Source organism: Alosa alosa, chromosome 3, assembly GCF_017589495.1.
Source record: "Alosa alosa isolate M-15738 ecotype Scorff River chromosome 3, AALO_Geno_1.1, whole genome shotgun sequence".
Taxonomy (NCBI): Eukaryota; Metazoa; Chordata; class Actinopteri; order Clupeiformes; family Clupeidae; genus Alosa; species Alosa alosa.
The window spans coordinates 23048556-23069644 of NC_063191.1; the positions used below are offsets into that span (position 1 = coordinate 23048556).

At 43.6% G+C, this 21089-nt stretch overlaps 1 protein-coding gene across 1 annotated transcript; it reads left to right on the forward strand.

Annotated features, from left to right (window-relative positions):
• The first annotated feature begins 765 nt into the window (after positions 1-765).
• On the forward strand, positions 766-14340 carry hat1 (histone acetyltransferase 1). Its single transcript, XM_048239246.1, has 11 exons — positions 766-865; positions 1608-1679; positions 1798-1873; positions 2164-2284; positions 7671-7850; positions 8569-8690; positions 9314-9418; positions 10068-10174; positions 10984-11135; positions 11663-11779; positions 13766-14340. Exons 1-11 carry the CDS (start codon positions 859-861, stop codon positions 13931-13933), a joined length of 1227 nt encoding a protein of 408 aa, XP_048095203.1. The 5' UTR covers positions 766-858; the 3' UTR covers positions 13934-14340.
• Positions 14341-21089: the final 6749 nt, after the last annotated feature.

Below are 21089 nucleotides of genomic sequence, written 5' to 3' on the forward strand. Positions count from 1 at the left end.
TCCTTTATCAAATGAAACACTTTGTTCTGATCAATATTTAGCCCTGTGTTGAAAATAAAAACCAAAATATAGCATGCTTCTTTTTTTGGCATGACATTTGTGTCACTTGAGTGATATCACAGCCTGAGCCTATAAACAATAGGCTATCTTAATGAGCAGAGCACCCATAGCCACAATACAAAAGGAAGACTTTAAAGCAATTGACCTAGATGCTGTTAGAGGATCCATTCACGTGGACTGGTCTATCTGACTTGGTTTTCCTAAACATCTTTAAAAAAAAAAACAATGCAGGCCTTATATGATATAATATTACATGTCTGTTCTGTTCTATTTAATCTGCGAATATGTAGTCAATTTTCACTTTTAACATTAAATAGAATTGGGTGAATTTTATGGGGATAAAATTAACACATAGGGTAGTGTCCAAAAAAACAAAGTAATCGCTAATCGTTACAGTAAACCCCTGGCAGTTGGGTTAGCCCCTTGAGCCGTGGATCTGCCCAAGGTTTCTTCCTTGGTAAGGGAGTTTTTCCTTGCCCCTGTTGCTCTTGGGTGCTCCTTGTTGGTGCCCTCCACCCAATCCCAATCCTCCCCACCTTTTTTATGCAGCCCTTGCCACTTAATCTACTAAACCCTCTTCTACTGCACCCCCATTAATGCACAAATAGGCTGACACCAGACATAATTTCACTGCATTTCTTACTTCCAGTAACTATATGCATGTGACAATAAACTTCCTTGTATCCTTGTATCCTTGTAAAGGTACTGACGTAACAAGACGGAAACACGTGGGTAAACAGGAAGTGTGTTTGCATTTCGCGGGCACCGTGGAACGACGCGCTGGTGTTGTGGACAGAAATGGCGGGTAAGGGTGACCATTATAACTCTGACAGATATTAACAATGGCAGTCTTGTGTTTGTGTTTGCAGTAGCGATTCTGGAGCACGGTGTAACGTTTTATGGTAATAGTAGGTTGATTCTTGGGCTTGTGTAAGGGGGTTGCGTAGTCTTCAAGCTAGCTTGTACGTAGCATAGCCACCACTGTTGCGACGAGCTAACGTTATTCGCCTTCGATGGCTTCACAAAGTTGTAAACTAGGGACCCCGAACTCAGGTCTGACAAATTACTCTGACATTTTACCACTTCTTAGTCCACCTCTGTACCTTGATTGGAATTGCGGATGTTGACATTTTGCTAACTGCTAACATGGGGTTCAGCAGCTGTGTATAATGTTAGCGTTTCGTAATTCTATGTTAGCCATGGCTAATTTGGCTCTGCCCTCGCCTAATTTGTCAACTGACTGTAATCGAATGATGCACTGTATGCGCCGAGCTGTAGGTTAACTTCTAAGCTCTATTCGACAACTTCATTATTTAGAAAAGTAGTACTTTCTGACAGCTTTGCATATGCAGTGTTAGCTGGCTCTGTAGCTTACTCGCAAGTTGATGTAGTGTAGTCACAGCATGGATTAGCTCTTGCTTAAACTAGCTAGGTGTCTAACAATAATAGTCTGGGATCATGTTAGTAAAACGTGAATTAATCTCAGTTTTAAAAACATTCTAACTATGCTTTAGTTACATTTGGTGAAGACGAAATGTATTCCACAGGTGTGAACGCAATGGAGAAGAAGTTGGCGGAGTACAAGTGTGATACCAACGAAGCCATAAGTTTAAAATTAGGTAAGCAGTTATGAATGTAGTTCATTCAACTTGTTGGTCGTCATCAGTCTGCACTTGCTGAAATTATTACCCTCTTCTGTAGATTCAGTTCTGTTAAGTGTTCAATGTTCTGTCATAGTTCGGTTTCCAGAGGAGGTAGAGGACGAAAGCACAACATTCCACCCCGAATTCACCCACCAACTCTATGGAGACGAGTGAGTTCTTTCTTATACTGTTCAACTATTCACTGTGCAACAAAAAGATAAAGTAGCTTGCCTATTTAAATGTCAGACTTTTCTCTCTATGGTTTAGAGTCTATTAGCCCTCAAGTCATAGTCTTAAGTTTATCAGTTAACATATCATAATCTGATCTAGTTATGCGTAACATTGTGATTTCGGTAATGATTCTGGCAGACTCAAGACCTGTTTTCATTTTGTGAAGATTACATGATCCATAAGTCTTAATCTGTACTAATTGTCAGATGCTGCACTTGTCTTTTCACAGTGAAGTGGCTTTTGGGTACAAGGGACTTCAGATTCAACTGTACTACAGTGCCGGCAACTTGACCACACTCTTCAAAGTGAAATACTCCTCAAAGGTTACAGAGAAGTTTGAGTGTGTCGAGGTAATACATTTATTCAAATTGTTTTGATATGGTTGTCTTATTCTCGACATCACGGCCACAGTGGGCTTGGGTTATGGGCTGCACTCAGTCAAAACAAAACATTATGGACAATATCATAGAACTACTCTGAGCTAGATAGCCCGGCAAAAGCGTTATAGTCTGAAGTTGACTACAGCTGGATTGAGTGCCCCTACAAACTACCAGCTGGCTCATATAGACACATTGCCCAACTAAATGGCTGTCTCTTCAGTGTAATTTTTTTTTAATTGGTTTCAGTTGTCCATGCTTTTTTTTATCATCCCAAGCCAAAAGTGGCCGCTATGTCTAGAATAAAATAGCAATGGGGGAATGAGCTGCGTCTCTGAACTGAGTTGGTTGCTGTGCTTCACCCAGGTTGAACTGAGTTGGTTGCTGTGCTTCACCTGAACTGAGTTGGTTGCTGTGCTTCACCTATATTGGTGGTAGTTCAGATGATTGATTGGGCAGCCGTGGCCTACTGGTTAGCGCTTCGGACTTGTAACTGGAGGGTTCACTGTGTGTTCATTGTGTGCTGAGTGTGTTTCACTAATTCATGGATTGGGGTAAATGCAGAGACCAAATTTCCCTCACTAGATCAAAGGAGTTTATATACTTATTAGTGCTGTCAGTTAAACGCGTTATTAACGGCTTTAACGTAAACCTATTTTAACGGCGTCAATTTTTTATACGCGAGATTAACGTTCTTTTTGGTTAAACAAACTTTGTAGTTTTTTTACATGCTGTTGCAACAACTAGTAACATTAGAACAACTACAACACCACACTGGATTTAGCTAGACCGGAAACTAAACAATACGCACTGATGAATGGAATGGAACGTTGTATGTGCTGCACGTACACGCCCCCTTTTAGGGAAAAGATGACTGATATAATGGAAACCTATGCTGCATCAAAGTGGGGAGCGAAAAGGGCTTATACTTACTAAATCTTGAAACAAACGTGAGTAAAAGGCACAAAATAAGGTTGGTGTAAGAGTTATCTGTGTGTTTATGGGATTAATGTGACTTTGTTCCTATGATTTGCTCTTTCTAGTTTACAGGAGTGTCACGAATGTATCGATAGGCATAGTCAAACTGCCCGTGGCTGACTATAACTAAGTTCAGCAAGCTTAACTTTACATGTCATAACATCAACTAAACATAAGTCACACAGTCAGCTAACCGTTTTGCATGGGATATTATGGTAAGTGTACATGCTAAATTTGTTCTCAACATGGGGTATTGCAAATGAATTAGGTTGGTAATGTACATAGTTTCGACATGAGTAATTTACATAAACATAATTCTTAATAACTGCCTTGTTAGTAAAATGATTGAATGTCCTGTGAATTAAAAATAGATGTAACGTCAACGTGTGATTACTAGCTGTCTATCAATGATATAATGTTAACTTGTTTTCCTCTAAAATGGGGCGTGATGCAGATTAAATGTATCTTTATGATGATGCGCCGTTAGTAGGCTACGTAAAGGCATGCTGCACACACTTGTTTGGGCTTACGAGCCGGCCAAAGAGTAGTAGCCTAGGCCGACGCATTAAATGTGTGCCGCCAAAGATTTCTTTTCAATTCAACTCCGCACACCAGCATCGCACTTTGGCGCCGTGTAAATCACGATTCAGTTATATTTGGTTGACGCTGCTCCATAAAATCCATTGTTCATCCAGTGTTTGCCTGTTAAAAACTTCGGCGCTGATGTGTGTGGCAAGTGACAGTGCACCATAGACTGTAGGCCTATAAAATGGCAATGCACTCATGTTGAAAACTTCCTTATTTTCAACTGAACTCAAAGATAATGAATATAATATTTTCTGTTTGTTATGCCCTTTATAATGTGTGTAGGCCTACATTTTGTGCACGCACTTCTGCGGTAGCATTTATTTTAGTTTATATGAGCTAAATTTCTGAAGAATATTGTGTTGCCTCAGGTCTGCTGCACATCTTTTGAAATTTGATTTGAAATAATCAAATAGACCTACGTCTTAAAGTTCAGTTAATAAAGTAACTTGCTTTGCTTTCATTTGAATCCCAATCAAGATACACAATAATTGCTTTATTGTTAATATAGACTCCTGGAAAGTTCAGAAATGCAAAATAATAGTGTATTGATTGAAAATATGTGATTAATCGTGATTAACTATAGGAATTCAGCGATTAATCGCGATTAAAAATTTTAATTGTTTGACAGCACTAATACTTATACTTCTACTTAGATGAGGTCCCCATCCAGGGCTCCAGAGTGCGACCAATTTGGTCGCATATGCAACCTAATTTTTCGACCAGCTATTCGAGAGGAAAAAGTGTCCGCATTGAAACTCTACCTTTGGTTCAATAACAGACACATTTTTGGCCAATATCGTGGTTTAAACAAATCAGATAGTGAAGGGCGGGATCTCCCCTCTGATTGGCCGTGGCACAGTGCCTGTGTGTAAATTTGAAAATGCGTGTGCTGCAGAGAGAGAGAGCGAGAGAGGTCAGAGACCCGTCAGATAAACAGAGTGGATGTAGTTGCTTTACAGTGTGGTCACATAGGCCGAAATAAATGTCCCCTCTCCCCACTGCCTTTCGGCGGCTGTCAGCAGCAAACCGATCAGACGAGCCCGAGATGATGGATCAAGTTTATCGTTGCCTAAGATAGGCCTAGTGAAACTTCCCTTCACCAAGTTCAGTCCGAAATAATTATTCACCCAAAAAATTGTTTGAACAATAGGTAGAGTAGAAGGTAGAAATACTATAATGTAGTGAGATAGGTAGAGTAGAAGGTAGAAATACTATAATGCAGTGAGATAGGTAGGTTAGAAGGTAGAAATACTATAATGTAGTGTTCTGCTGACTGTTTGCCTAGATGTAATCCTTAAATATGCAAAGGCAATGTACAGACTAATTGTATGTTTTGTGCTCACTGAAGCCTTTGTCTCTAGAGTCCGGACTACAAGTGTGTGTGTGTGTGTGTGTGTGTGTGTGTGTGTGTGTGTGTGTGTGTGTGTGTGTGTGTGTGTGTGTGTGTGTGTGTGTGTGTGTGTGTGTGTGTGTGTGTGTGTGTGTACACACTGTGTTCATGTTTCCTGGCTGTGGTGCAGCTGGAGAAGGCTATTTGCTGAAGGGCTGGGCATAGTTCAATCTGCAGCTGCCTGTCTGTGAGGGGAGGCCCCAGTCAGAGATCAGCACCACTCAGAGAGCAGAGCAGAGCAGAGGAGGGTAAACAGCAGACAGGGCCTGGGCCTGGTGGCCATGGCAGGGGGGAGCACAGGAGGGTTTGCACTCGTCTCCCCTCCTCTCCTCTCCGCTCTGCTCCCCTCCTCTCCTCCCTGCTTGGCTGCCTTCCCCCTCTATATGCACTAGTTCAAATACTCCCATGGAACAGAAGAGGGCATCAGACAGGTGGGAGAGAGAGAGCCATCACACTAACGCTGGGCTTTGTCATCTATCGATTTATTGTGTTACTTGTTTATAGTTCCCCTGAGTCTTTAAGTTAGAATGGTGTATATTAGTCATTATCACTGATAATTGGAAATGGGGGGGGAGAATGAACTGTTGTGTCCATAATATCACAAAGTGGCCAAAAGAAAAAATCTACAATTGGCGATGGCATGGAGAATGCCAGTCAAAATGGCATAATGGTCCAAAACAACAAAACTTGTTAAGACAAAAACAAAATCAAAGCGGTGAATTAGGAGTGTTCTGGCTTTTTTCATGAATTTTAAAACAGATCTTTGTTTAAATCAAACAAGCTTTGTGTTTAACATTAAAACTGCCATTGTCAACTCCCATACTACAGATAATATCCCATTCCAAAATGGACAAAAAACTTCTGAAGGTGCATTGTGAGCTAATATCATCTTGGAATAATGGCCCCCTTTGTGGGAAGATTGTGCAATTTGTACGTGGCATGTAGGAAAGATCTCGGGCAATATGACTTGTTTGTCCTTGGCCTTTTATGTACGTCCCTTATCCCTCTGCAATGCAGTTGAACGATTACAATGGTGAAGTGGCATTCAGCTGCAGGTGCATTACTTCCAGTTGGATATTAGCTGATGTCTGAAAGGAGGGGAATTAGCAGCGTGTTGCACTAGCCCTTTTGTAGGGCATTTTGTTCGGGCCTTCTTCATTTCCCTGTTTTGAATGGCAAGCAGCAAGGGTCTCTGCACAAAACTAATGCCTATCACACATGTAAATGGTGTGAAAGGGCTGCTTAGCAAGTTAATACAAAGTGTTCTCATGTCAATCCCGCTGGAAATGGATACAATGCAAACATTACAGCTGAACTCACTGCACATTCTGCTGGGTAAAAAAATTCAAAGGGGGTGGTGGGGGCCGAGGCTTGGACGGGGGCAGGGTGTCCATTGTCCATACGTCTCTTTGAATCGCCAGGGCAGATTCGTTTGATTGAGTTCACTCGCCAGGATTAGTGGAGAGGAGGCTATTATTGATGCCCGGGTTTTGTTAAGTTGAGATCAATTCATTAAATTTTATTGCCCAGTGAGAAGAAGAGATGCATTATTGTGGGGGACTTCATCAAATATTCATGGTTTAAGATAAGTAGTAAATGTATTGAATTAAGTGGTCTTTCACCGGGGATGGAGGGGGGAGGGAGACCTCCACCTCTGCTCAGCTGACAGTCTTAATTGCCTAATGGCTTCCCTTTCTGCCCCAGAAAAATATGTATTCTTTCACTTCAATTCCATGTGCTCTGTGTCAGTCAGGCCCTGAAGTATACCCTAATGACCAAACAATGGTAACATATTCTGTTGCATGTCCTTTGTGATTGCATGTGTGGCCGTGGTTAGCAAGGGTACACAAGTTGTGTCCGCGTCGAGACCGCCTGATTGCTACATTGATTCTTTGCTCTTTATAAAGATGCCCATGGAACCTTGTGCAGCTTTGAATATGCTGTGTCCTTTTCTTTCTTTCTTTCTTTCTTTCTTTCTTTCTTTCTTTCTTTCTTTCTTTCTTTCTTTTTTAACAAGTGCCTCTTCTCTTTTTAAATAAGTGGCCATGATTAGACCTATTGTGTTAATTATCTTTAAGGGTTGTTCTTTGCCTTGGCTTGCCATGGGATATTCAGCAGCAGTTCTTGGTCGAGTCTTAAAGGTTTGATCAGAATCTCTTATTGCCACCATTGGGCGTCCCCTGGCCATGGGTGCGGATCTACTAATGCTAAAATGCATTGCCACTGTCAGACATCTTCATCCAAATAATCACTCAAAATCAAGGGAGTTTTTATTTTTCTCTCTTTGGAACTGATTGTGATTTCAAGGGAAGTAAAAATAACCTTTTGCTTGTGTCTGTCTGTGTCTGTGTGTGTGTGTGTGTGTGTGTGTGTGTGTGTGTGCATGCGTGCGCGCGCTTCTAGCCTGATGACGTGGAAGGAAAGATCCGTGAGATCATCCCACAGGGTTTCTGTGGCAATACGGACGACTTCATCTCGCTGCTGGAGAAAGAGGCCAACTTTACGCCCTTCGGCACTCTGATCCACACATACAGCGTTCACAACGAGGAGGCCGGGGAGGACCTTACCTATCAGATCCACAAAGTAGGTCCCCAATGTGCCGTTTGAATGCACTCCGTGTCCCTCAGACATGGTACTAATGTGGTACTAAATGCCTTTAGCTGTCGCTCTCAAACTTTTCATCTGCTAGGCTGCACACGGTCAGTAACTAAATCAGTCTGGCCAGACCACGTGTTAATCATGCTGTAATGGTACAGTAAACTTTACATTTACAGTCATTTACGTGTTATGTTCTCATTCTTCCATTCCCCATGATGCTGGGAAGCCCAGCCACTGATGCCCCATCCCTCACTTCCCTTCTGTCCATAGAAAGGGAGCACATGTAGACATGTTCTAGACATATTCTCAGCAGTATGGATGTAGGAGGCAGTGGGACAGGAGTCTTAAGAATATCAACAAAAGAACTTCCCTCATGAACAGTTGGCTTCAGTTTGGTGTGGTTGTAGCCACAAAATCCGGTACAGAATTGGAATTGTGTGAATTTTACACAGTGGAATTTTGGTTGCTTATAAAAGCCTATAAAAGCCTAGTATTGCCTAGTACAGCAACTCCCTGTTACTTTCAGGCAGTTTTACATACCTCGCATTATACCGAGACTATTATTAAAAACATGCGGTGAAGTTTGCAGTGCCATAATGCTGATTGTGGAGTCATTTTCCAGGGCCTCTGCCCTCATGTGTACTGGTGATGGTAATGGATACAATACAATGCACAATGGTCTGTGTGTGGTTTCTTCCCGCAGGTGGAACTGTCCAGCCCTGGCTTCCGCGAGTATCACGAGCGGCTGCAGACCTTTCTCATGTGGTTCATCGAGACTGCCAGCTTCATCGACGTGGACGATGACCGCTGGGACTTCTTCCTGGTGTGGGTATCTCCTCCAGGCCACAGACAAACAGCCTCCCCTCAGCCCACCCCATGCCACCCCCACATTCCCTGGACAGGCCCAGTGGCCCTCTTTGTGGCGCTGCTGCCCAATTACCAGGCCGCTTTAATTACCCCTGCTTAGAGGTGAATTGTTGATCTGCTGAGAGCACCCCCTTTTGTGCCCGAGCCACTTTTCATTTTTTGCCCCATTTTTGTCTCGGCCGCGAGCTGAATTGAATACTGTTGTCTTTTGAAACACTGAATGGAATCTCAAACAGTAAAAAGAGCCTCTGCTAGTGTTTTCTTTTGCTTGGCACCTATTAATCTGGACAATGGACAAATGGACTGAAGTGATTTGGAGAGGCTAGAAACCCCCACCTCCTTCTTCCCCCTCCACCACCCACCCACCCCATCCTATCCTAAGTTGCAGTGCTCCAATTAAGTACATAATGCATTCAGCCCATAGCAGGTGTACCAATTGGGTCTGCTAGCTTGCAGCATGCTGACACTGAAAACCGGGGCAGTAGAATGGGGGTGGGAGGGCTGGGGGGGGGGGTAAAATGGACTCCACATGGGCAGTGTGCCTGTAATTGACCTGTTTTGCCTGTGTGTTTCATCTGCAGATTTGAGAAGTACAATAAGGACGGGGAGACTCTCTTCGCGACTGTTGGCTACATGACAGTTTATAATTACTATGTGTACCCAGACAAAACCCGACCACGTGTAAGGTAATTGCCCGGGAAGCACGTGCCGCCTTCTTTTGTGCTGTAAAAGGGAGAAAGGGAAGAGAAAATTATACATTTCTGTCTTCCTTGTCCTGAAATGTCCCAAATTACTGGCTTATGTATCTAATAAACCAGCCTGGTTTTGTTACGGCAAGGGTGATCAACATCGTTATTTAAAAAATAATAAAACAAGTAGCGTTGTTTTTTTCCTGCACTGGCTATGATCCATTGATAGGCATGCAATTGTAACTTTTCATTAAGTCTACAACAGTTGATTGAATGAATGAATTGAGTGATGATGATTGAATAGTTTTGCCCCACAGCGTGTTTTCTGTTTAAGCCCACAGCCACACACACACACACACTTGATATGGATAAAAAGCAAACTGGTCATCAGCTTTGCGCTGTTAAAAATATGTTCCTGTCTTTAATGGAGATGTGTATGACCAAGCAGGCACTGGACACTGTGATCTAATGTGCCTCACCTCTTTCTATTCTTTTACGCCCCGATGTTAGCTACCGTGAGGCCGTTAGAGTACCCAGACAAACACAAGTGTGTCCCATCAGTGGCTAAGTGTTGTGGGCCGGTGCTCTGGAGCAGAGGTCAGAAAGGCTGCGCTTTCATGTCTTTGTGTGTGTCCTCTGTGAACAGCCAAATGCTGATCCTGCCCCCGTTCCAAGGAGAGGGCCACGGAGCCCAGCTGCTGGAGACTGTGCACAGGTTCTACTGCACCTCCTCTAAAGTACAGGACATTACAGGCAAGTGGACTGTGCGTGTGGGAGACAGCGGGACTAAGAAGTAGTAATCCTATTGTGGTGGACCTATTCATGGTTTGGCATGATCTTTTTTTGTGAGTTGTGAGACATAAGTATAACTATATATACTCTTTTGATCCCGTGAGGGGAAATTTGGTCTGCATTTATCCCAATTTGTGAATTAGTGAAATACACTCAGCATGAACGCACAGTGAGGTGAAGCACACACGGTTGTGAACCAGTTTTCTCCTTCACCTTTCTCGCCCAGTGAGATCCAAGCAGCAGCACTGAGATGTGAAGACAGCGGTGTTCATGTATATATATGTGTGTATATATATGCGCCCGCCCCCCATCTGGCTGAAAGAGGGTACGGGGTTGTGCTGGAGGTTTCCTGTTGCGGGGCAGTTGTTGACCGTAGAATTAGGCCCGCTCACCACAGCGCTCTCAGGCGAGAGCCGGAGTGGGGGTTGGAGCGGAGGGATGTAAATTGCAAGCTCGTTTCCAGCAGAAATGTGCTTGCCACATGCTGACACAATCAAACTCTCAACAATGGCGCAATTATTAAAAAAAAAATTCTCCCTTCTTGCGTCAGGAGCCAGTGCGGCCGAATTAGCCTTCAGCAAGACTAAAGCACAGAGTGGCTGTGCCCCTTGTCCACTCGTGTCAAAAGGAAGCGTTTCAAAGAACAAGCCTTACCTAGTCTTCCCCCTTTTCTAACTGTCTCTATTAAAGACGTGGATGTTTTGCATGATGCAGAAAGCTCAGCTGTGCCAATTGGGCAGAGTACAGTGTTCCTCTTGTCCCCTTTGCAGCGGAGGACCCGTCAGACAGCTACGTGAAGCTGCGCGACTTTGTCCTGGTCAAGCTGTGCCAGACGCTGGCGTCCTTCTCCACCGACAAACTCTCCCTGGGCTTCAGTGAGGACATGGCCACCGAGGCTCAGGAGAAGTTAAAGATAAACAAGGTAGTTTACCGCAGGGAACATAAACACACACACACACACACACACACGACACACAAACAACACAAACAACACAAACAACACGACAAAGCAGACAAAGCCTGAAAGTTGTTAGGTCTGTAAAAAAAAAAGTAGTTTTTTTAGTTCTTTATTTTATTGTATTCTTTTCCTTGCCTGTTCTGCCACCATGTCTCCATTCTCTGCTGGACCTGCATAATCCCATGGCCATTAGAACAGGAAGCCCACCCCGTGCATTCACCTTAAAGTGGCCTCCGGACGCAGGCTTTTTCTCTCTCCCTTCTCAGGGCACTATTTAGCAGGCCCAATTATATCACAGGTTTCTCCGCTCCCTCTTGCTTGTTGGTGATTATCACAGCCTGATGTCCGTAACATGGCAGGATAAAGTGTGTGTGTGGAGCTGTAGGTCCATACTGCTGCTGCCCACACACCTTTTGCATTTTGTGCTCATGAACATTTATGAGACTGTTTGCCAAAGTCTTTCTGTGGCCGTATTTTCTTTTCTCGTTTAGAAACATGCCAGACGGGTGTATGAAATCTTACGTTTGCGAGCAACAGACATGAGCAACGAGGAGAAGGCCAGAGCATTCCGACTGGAGGTCAAAAAACGATTATTTGGGCCCTACAAGGTATGTGCTGATCAGGTATTCGCTCCGTTTCTCTGTTGGTTCTCCTATGGTTCTCCTATGGTTTGGCCTTCTGATCCAGTGTTGTCGGAGAAACAGAAGTAGCTGAATGTACACAACCTGAATTAGATTAGATTCAAAATTGCAGAGTACAAGTACAAAGACAACGAAATGCAGTCGTCATGTTATGGTTGTCATGTCTGTAAAAGCCTTGGTGCAGAAACATAAGCTACTGTGAACTGACTCGAGAATGTTCTCATGGTTTTTAGACTGCTATTGTGGAACGTTTCTGAGAGAAAAATAACTTTTGAATACACAAATTACTCATTTACTTATATACCCTATAAGGTAAAGCGTTGTCCTGCTATACAGATGCCAATTTCCATTGTTCCGTTGTGTCAAGGTCCCTGTGTTTGGCACCAGATCCTGCTCTAAGCTGGGCCTCTGCTTCAGCCTAGCAGCTTCCAAGCGTGTGCAGACACTAATTGCTCTGTGTGGATTTATCTCATTTAAAGAACTAAATTATTCATCCTTCCCCTCCAAAGGGAAAAACCTGGTGGAAGGCTGAGGCTCTAGTCTTGGCTGCACAATGGGTCACACCAGGAGGCTGTTGATGCTCCCAAGAGACTTGTTTCCATTCAGGCCAGGGCCATTATTTAGGATTTGCATCTCATTGCGCTAAGTAATTTACAGGGAGGAATGTGTCTGCCTGTCCAGTCCAGTCCAGTCCAGCGCAGCGCAGGCCACTCTCCTCATGCTGCCAGTGGGGAGAACCTGAGCGACAAGTCCCACGACAATCACCGCACCACAGCGGTCTGCTGCCAGGCCAGCACACCTCTCAGCCCGGCGCTTCACTTCAGTTAACGCTAGAGCTTTTATCTTCGCTTATTGTTTGGATATTTTTTGTGTGCTCTCATAGTTTTGTTTTTATTATTATTTTATTATGTTCTTTAATGTCTTATTTAAAGGGCCTTTATTATGGCTCAGGCTAATGCTGTGTCTATTTACACAACATAGGGTTTTTTTTCCCCCATGATGATGATTTTTGTAACTTTGATGAGCTCAACCAGATTTCCACAGCCTCTGAATTCTTTCCCTTCTCTGCATTGTCTGCAGTGTAGCCACTGACCGTATTTTAAAGTCTCCAGTATAAACTGTGCAATCTGCAACATAGTTGTGCTCTTTGAGAAACTTAAACATTTAGTCTCAAAAATTCAACATGTGGTCCTTCTCTGACGACTCTCTCCGAGCAACATATCAGGTCGACACTAACCAGTGGAGAATTGTTGACAGCAGCCTAACCACATTTTGAAAAGCAAGGGGGAAAAAGTGGGGTTTCGGGATGTGGGGGGTGGGATGGAGGAGGAAGTTGGAATTGCCTGGGAGAGCAGAGCGGAGGATCTGGTGGCCAGATGCAGCTTTTTCTCTGAGGGAGGTTTGGCCAGTAGTTGGATGCTAGAGCTCCCCTTTCTTTGTGAATGTGTTGGCGATTACATGTTTTCCACCCAGCTCTGGGTTTTCTCCCTTTGTGTGTGTGTGTGTGTGTGTGTGTGTGTGTGTGTGTGTGTGTGTGTGTGCGGCTCTTTTGCATGTACTGCTGTGGGACGTATGAGTGAGGAATCTTGGTCCATAGCCAAAGCCTTTCAGCACTCTTGCCGACTCAATTACAGTGTTCCCCACGTCACCTTTCTCTCTCTCTCTCACTCATATATCTCTCTCTCTCTCTCACACCTCTCTTTCTCTCTTCTCTCTTTTCTCTCTCTTTCTCTGTCTTCTCTTTTTCTCTCTCTGGGGCTGCCTAAAGCTCTAATAAATGAAATACAGTGAAGTCTGGCTGCTGCTGCTGCTGGAGGAAGGCTTCCATTTGTTTTTTCCCAATGTTAGTAGCAATATGGGTGAATTTATAGTAAACATTTTTTGTGTTTCTCCTCTGTGGCCTTTGAGGTTTTCGATTTATACAACTGCAGTCTAACGTGTGTGTGTGTGCAGAAAAACCAGAGAGAGCTGACCAAAATGAGGAAGTGTCTGCGGCCAGAAGAGCTGGCGTCCCAGGTGAACCAGATGGACACCCAGCTGCAGCATGAGGAGCTCGAGCGCAGCTATCAGGAAGTGCTGGGGGATTACCGCAGGATCATCGAACGGCTAGCACGGGCCTAATACACACACCTACACCTACACACACACACACACTCACACACACACTCACACACACTCTCACACCTTTATGTTCTCTACTCAATGATTATGACGAGAGTGTGTAAGTGTGCGTGTGTATCAGTGGACTCGCTCCCTGCATTGGGAGAGGACTTTCCCCATGTCCCACATGTCATCACTCGCTGCGTGACATTTTTGTGATTGGTACATCATCTACAGGCCATAGTCACACATCATAGACATCTCAGCCCTCTCAGGATTTAAAAAAAGAGACAAAAAAAATTTACTTTTTGTATGTAAGAACCAGTATTTCTTTTTCAGAATATATGTGGTGAAGGTCTTTTCCTCTCTTGTGAAGACGAGTAGATTTTGAAGCACTTCATATTGAAAATAAAATGTTTTGTACATTCCTCTGTGATTGTGTGTTTTTCAGTCATTTTCAAGACTATTGGGAAAAACTTGTGTATCGCAGCCAGCGTCCAAGACAGCGCGAGGCTCTCTGGTCCTACATAGAACTGCATTAAGGCTTTAGAACCCCTCCACAATTCCATTCATCCCCAGCACCGTGTGACATTGATGTTTGGTCAGGAGATGCTGGGCTAAGGGTCAGTGCGCTGGTGTCTGCCAAAAAAGTTTTCCTTACTGTATTGGTCGGCACGGGTTAAAAAACAAGCATATCCCAATGCCAAGAAAATGTATTAGGCCTGATTGATCATTTATTTTGGTAAGCCATAGTTAACCAAATCAATTTACATTACAATTTCTTTTTGCGCACCCTCTTGTGGCTAATGTAACTTCTGATTGCACAGTGTTGAGTGTTTCAATAATGACCATTATGCCTATCAATTTAAAACCTCTTTGCCATTGCACAGTCCACTTACACGGATCATTGTGATGAATAACCATCTCTGCTGGTACTTTTACACATTGCAGTTAAAAAATTAAGGTCTCTGGGTTAATTTTCATTTTTCCTCCTCTTCAGATGTAACACAGAGAACCCAGAATACTTGACCATGTCTGATATTAATTGAATCCACTTATGTCCCGCTGGCCTCTCCTGCCTCCATGCCTTTGTTATGGAGCAGCTCTTTAAATTGAGCAACTGTTACATGAACAGACCATTGAATGAGCTATTTTTATTTATTTTTTAAAAAAAAAGTTGGATTTTGTAAATCAGAAGATTTGCAAACTGTTGCTGTCCTTCGCTTTTACCCATGTAACTTTTGTGTTAAAACACAAGTAATGTGACTATAAGTTCTACGGAAAATAATATCAGAAGAAAGATTGTAGGCTTGTGTTTTGGAGCCAGCCCAATAACAAGTCCAGACCAATGTCCCATAAATCTGCCAGCTCTAGCCTTGTTGCAGCACATGTATGATCAGCGTGGTCCATCATAGTAGCAGGGATGTGATTCTTCCAGGTGTTCCGACCTGATGATGAAACCTGTGCAATTTTTACAGATCCGCAGTTTTTGTAAGGGGACGGAGTTATACGAATGTATTTCTGTATAGAGATATGCATAACAGGACGCTGACAATGACAAACAGACGGTATTGCGGGATGTCCTGCCCTGACGATCAGAAACGTGGCGCAAAGCTTATTCTTATCTTACCCAGTCAGTGGTGGATTTTCGAGCCATGTGCTTCACTTTTACCTTTCACTTTTATTCAGCCTTGCGCCCAGCTTAAGGTGTGGTCTGGCGCATGATCCAAAAATCTCTATCTTACACCCTCTAAAAATCATTATGCCACTGACCAGGAAAAACCTGGTCTATAGAGAATGACGCATAAAGCACAGCTGAAGATGCACTGTCACGAGATGTAAGCAGCAACTCCTCTGCAGGATGAATATCCTTTCGAACATTATTGGGGTAGCCTAAGTGTTGTTTTTTTCACCATATGTTTTCAAACCCCTTTTGTCAATAGTGAAAGTAGGCTAACTAACTGTAGAATTGTTTTGTCGTTGACTATGAGACCACGGTGAAGTTAGTTTCACTTTGCCTGAGTTCAAATAAACAGATTGCAGATGTGTGTAGGCTATACTCTGCTAGTCTCAAACAGGTTTTAGTAAAGAATGGTTTAGTGGAATACCTGTTCCATATGGTCTCGCGTGCAGATTCCTTTAAATGCTATCAAAATACCGATGCAGTGATGCTAGCCAAGCTGTTAAAGGGAATAACATGTCTTTGTCACCGAGGTAAAGTTAGTTTGATATTTGATATTCGACAGATATTCAATTTTTTTTAATACAGCCGGTTTCACCCCGTGTTTGCAGACAATGTACAAACAGATGACCTGTCTACTTGCTCCCAGCCGACCTACTTAGGGACCGTCTATAAAGTACCTTCTGAATTACCTTCATAGTCTTTTTTGTCAATAGCTTTGACATCATGTGACCTAGTGACTCCAAACCAATGCAGAATAGTTATCCTATATGGGACTCATCAGACACACCTCTTTTTATAGTGACTGTGTGCACGCTGTATTTTATATGAATTATTTAAAGAAAATACATTATTTCATATAAGAAACAGACTCCTTTTTTTCAATACATCCCAAGCCATGTGACCTAGTGATTCCAAACCAATGCAGAATAGTTATCCTATGTGGGACTAATTGCATACCTCTTCTTATAGTCACTGTATGCACACTGTATTTTATCTGAATATTTTAAAGAAAATACATTATTTCATATAAGAAACAGACTCCTTTTTTTCAATACATCCCAAGCCATGTGACCTAGTGATTCCAAACCAATGCAGAATAGTTATCCATTATTTGCCATCATGAATGGTCTCCTTTTTTCAATACCTCGCAAGCTTTTTTCTCACTAGACATCACAGATCAACATAGAACTGTTCTGCTATGTGATACTAATCAGACACATGTCAATGTGAAATAATATTTTATATGATTGATTTAAACAGCGTGTGAATGATTCCCAACAAGGTGTGAGTGGGACATTGCCACATAATGACAGAACTCGCAGATAAGTGATTTTGTGCTTAAATTGTCCTGACTAAAATGTACCATTGTTGAGTACTCTGGGGGTTAAAAGCACAATCTGTGATTCAAATTCAGTTCATTTTTTGCTAACTTCAGTTAGTGTGCTCCTTCTGGACTTCTAACTCAAACAAACATTGTGGCTCAGACCGGACTGTAAACGATTCTAGCCACATCATCAAGGGCACTGGATGTTTAACCTACTGCAGATATCAATAACTACTCTGAAGACCTCGGAGTCATTTTCATTTGCTGCCTTTTCTTTTTTGTGAATTTCTTAATTCGTTACTTTGTTAAACCATTGCCTAAAAAAGTAATTTTTTATGGGTTAAAGGAGGTTATATTGTAGGAAAATGGAGTGCTGTGGATATGCTGATTGCTCTACTCTTTGTCATGCAGTAATGAGGAACATGCTCTGTAATTTCACAATTTGCACACATTTGTGTCATCAGCCAAAGAGTGGCGTGGTCCTGGTGATAACCTGTTGTTAGTGATGAGTGAAGTCCTCCCATGGCCTGCGTGTGTATGCTGCGTGAGGCAAAGGTCTGTGTATTACACACCGATGGGTTCGGATTTGATCCCCAGTCATGAAGTGTGTTAAAACAGTCTTCAGAGAGCTTCTCAGATGGAAAATAACCGTGTTTAGAGAAGAATCACTCAGACTCTTCAGCAAACTATAATATTGCCGTCGTCTATTGTGGGGTACTCTCTCACTACAGTCACTGAACCATTCAGACCTGCAGAGAATTGAAATCATGAGGGGAGCATACCTGTCCTGTTTTCTGCTCATCCTTAGCCATTTAGTGGAGACTCACCAGTAGCGCTTTGTGTGTGCGTGTGTGCGTGTGTGTGTTTTTCCTTTGGCCATTCAAGGGACAAATGCCTGTCCATCACGTGTAGTCGGAGCCAACTGGAGAAAGAAGGAAGGTTAAATTACAGGGGTTTCAGCGCTTGGCCTTTCACGGCTTGCCTTCCAGGCTCCTGGCATATTTTTCATCTCTCCATCACGGCCACATCTTTTTATAGCTCTTCCAGCACTCCATTTGATTGTAAATAGCCGTCCTCTTTGCTTCTCCACGCTGGGCCAGGCCCTCCTGAAACGCCAAGGCAGATCAGGGAGAGATTAAAACCAAATTGGGTCTCATCACGGGTGTCCTGTGGCCACGGCCGGGTTTTGAAGCTGGGATCCCTGGCTGGATTCTCCTGTTTCACTCGCTGGCATGGGCGTCCTGCGCTACTGTTACCTGATGGCGCCTTTTCATCCCGCTGCTTAGACAGGCCGGGAGCCTGGACCCCGGCCCAGCCGCACGGGCAGAGTCCGCCCGTGTGATACCTGAGCCGAGGAATCCCAACGTCTTAGTCCATGGATTCCCAGGAGAGTTGAAAACGAAGCACACCGGAGACCCCCACCCCACTCCCATCTCCTCCCTGTCCATGCCCCCTCCTCTCGGCTCCTTATGTTCCAGGCCCCATTGTTGCCTCCCTGGTCCCTCACATACCTTGGGGACACTGGCCCCACTCACCCTCCTTGAAACGGAGCCCTTTTCCCTTTCTCCTCTGAATGAGGCCTCCTTTAGATAATATTTGATGTGCTGACAAGCTGAACCAAAACACTGTTCAAGAAACTAGGTTTGACATCTTTTAATTGCGCACGCCAGCAAAAGACTGATTGCTGTTGTTGAACTGGTGGAGATCCTTAAGCTGATATGGCAGTGCACTTAAGCAGAGACCTGGGGAGGCTGGCGCGGCAGATAGGCCGTCAGGAGACCTCTGGAGACGGAGTCCTGTGTGTAAACATCACACGGACTCTCACCCTTGAGTAAGTGTCAACACAGGTGGTTAAGTCCTCTAGTCAGCAAAGGGTTTGGCACCTGTCGGATTCCAAGTAGACTCGAGATAAATAGGATCAGTTTTCTGGAGTGTAGTATCATTTGGGTAACAAAATGATTTAAAACAAGAATTCTTTTGAAATGTTCTTGAACCAAAATAACGCTAATTAAAAGTAATTGCACGTGATGATCATGTGAAAAAAAATAAGAACATCTTTATTACTAGGTGCAATAAGGTTTTTCATTTGTTGGTAGCACATGTTTTTGGAATACACTATTTTATATCAATAGAAAAATAACAACCCTGCCCAGTCCAAGCCCACTGTAATAACAGTTTAAACATGTTGTTTTGAAACGCAGAGTGACATTGCTTTCCAAAGCAGTGGTGTGTGCATTTGGTTTGGTTATAGTGATTGGCAGTGATTGAACGGTTCCACTGCAGGCTTTGTTATTCTTTGTCACAAGTGATGTATGTAGGTAGTGCTGAAAATGTAAACAAGCCTTTCCTGTATCACAGCTCGATAAAGATCCAGTTTCAGACTCCAAAGCCGACTTTTTCTCAACTCGGCAGCGCGGCCCCGGTGAAATATGTACGCTCTTTGTCATCCTCATCCGCTGTGTTCATTTGTAATGCCTTTCCACCTCGTTTTAATGCTCAGCTTTTTAAATCGACTTGAACAAATGCTAAAGGCCAGGCGCTATTAGATTGAGCATGTGTGGCCTTTAATGCCTTGAAACTGACTACATTTGGCTTTAATTTACCTTAGGAAGCGCACATCACCATGTGGCAGTATAAACAATCGCGGGAAGTGTGGGCTGAAAAATTAGACATGATATTCCGAGCCTAGGAGGACGAGCCTCTCTGACACAGAGCGATCCATCAAGACCGTGGTCCTGAGCACAGGCATCCATCTTTGAAATGAGCCATGTGGTGGAGGTAGAGGAGCATGGGGTAGCCCAATGTACTTTTCTAATTAAAACAGGAGCATTAGGTCATAATATGTGCTGGGGAGGCGGGGGTTGGGGTGGGATGGCTGCTGGGCCTGTGGGAGGAGGAGGCTGCAGAGTCGGCTGCGGTGATAGCATCGGTCCAGCGAGACAGGAAGACGCTGGGTAATCTTGTCAGGTGGAAGATCTGTGCTGAGGCAGACTACCGTTAGGCCTCGCACCAAACAATGCCGTTAAAGGGAAGGTTACTGTGTCACAGTGCTTTGAATCATTTGAGCTTTTTCCCTTTGATTCCTTTTAGCGACTTGAGACTTAAGGTTTTCATCACTGATTTGTTAATCTGATTAAGTGTCATATATAATAGGCAAGTTTTGCAGTATTACAGCTGAAACCATAATCTAGTAGCACTTAACAGGGAAATGAGTCTTGTTGTGACATGCCTCATGTTTTTCATCTGAAAGTTTTAACAAATTGCTTTTAAAATACGCTGGGAGAGCCTGATCTCCAGAGATTTGAGTAAATGTGCACTTCATCTGATTGAGTTTGTAAATACAGCCCACTTATAACACAAGATGGCAGTAATATGGCAGTTCTGTCTGTTGACTTCAGTTTCTGTTTTTCTCATGTCTTGAAGTGCTGATTTTGACTAGGAGCCCGAACCACAAGACGCCATTAAGATATTGGCTTTGGTTGGGCAGAGTGGGGGTTGTGGGGCAAACTGCAGGCTGAATGAATGTTTTCCATGAAGTGCTGAGTAATATCGAACGTTGGGGGGAGACCAGGGGTGCGGAGAACCATCGAAGGAGTCGTTTTACACAGGGACAGAGCCGCTCAGTGTAAACAGCGCGAAGGCATACACACACACTTCAGGGGAAAAAATCAGAAACACAAGTCCCTTCTCTAATCCGGAGGCTCTGGGATTCCATACGCCCCGACATGAAAAATATTGAAAGTGAGACGGCCAATTCCACGTGCCAATCATGACTGGAGAGAAATAGTCACTCCAAGTTTCCCCAAACTACTTTGAAGCTGCCTGAAGTTGTGTTTTGTTTTCAGGGCATATCCAAACTTAGTAAGTAAATAGGAATGTTGCATATGCTGGGAGGAGACATGCTGAAATTTACCAGATGCTGCGTGCTAATTAGGGCCAAGTATTCCCCCGGTGCGCAGTGTGTGAGAAACCATAATGCACGGCTGCTCAACCTTTTGGACCTGCCGAGCATGGAAGCCCAGAGTGTTTATATTCCAAACACTCAGATATAACAAACACTTCTTTGTTATTTGCTTTTCGGCCAAGATTGTTATTCTAAAGCTGAAGTTTGTCCTTTTATCGCTCTCGATGTGGCTCTCATTGTCCGCATTGTTCCGGGCAGTGAGGGA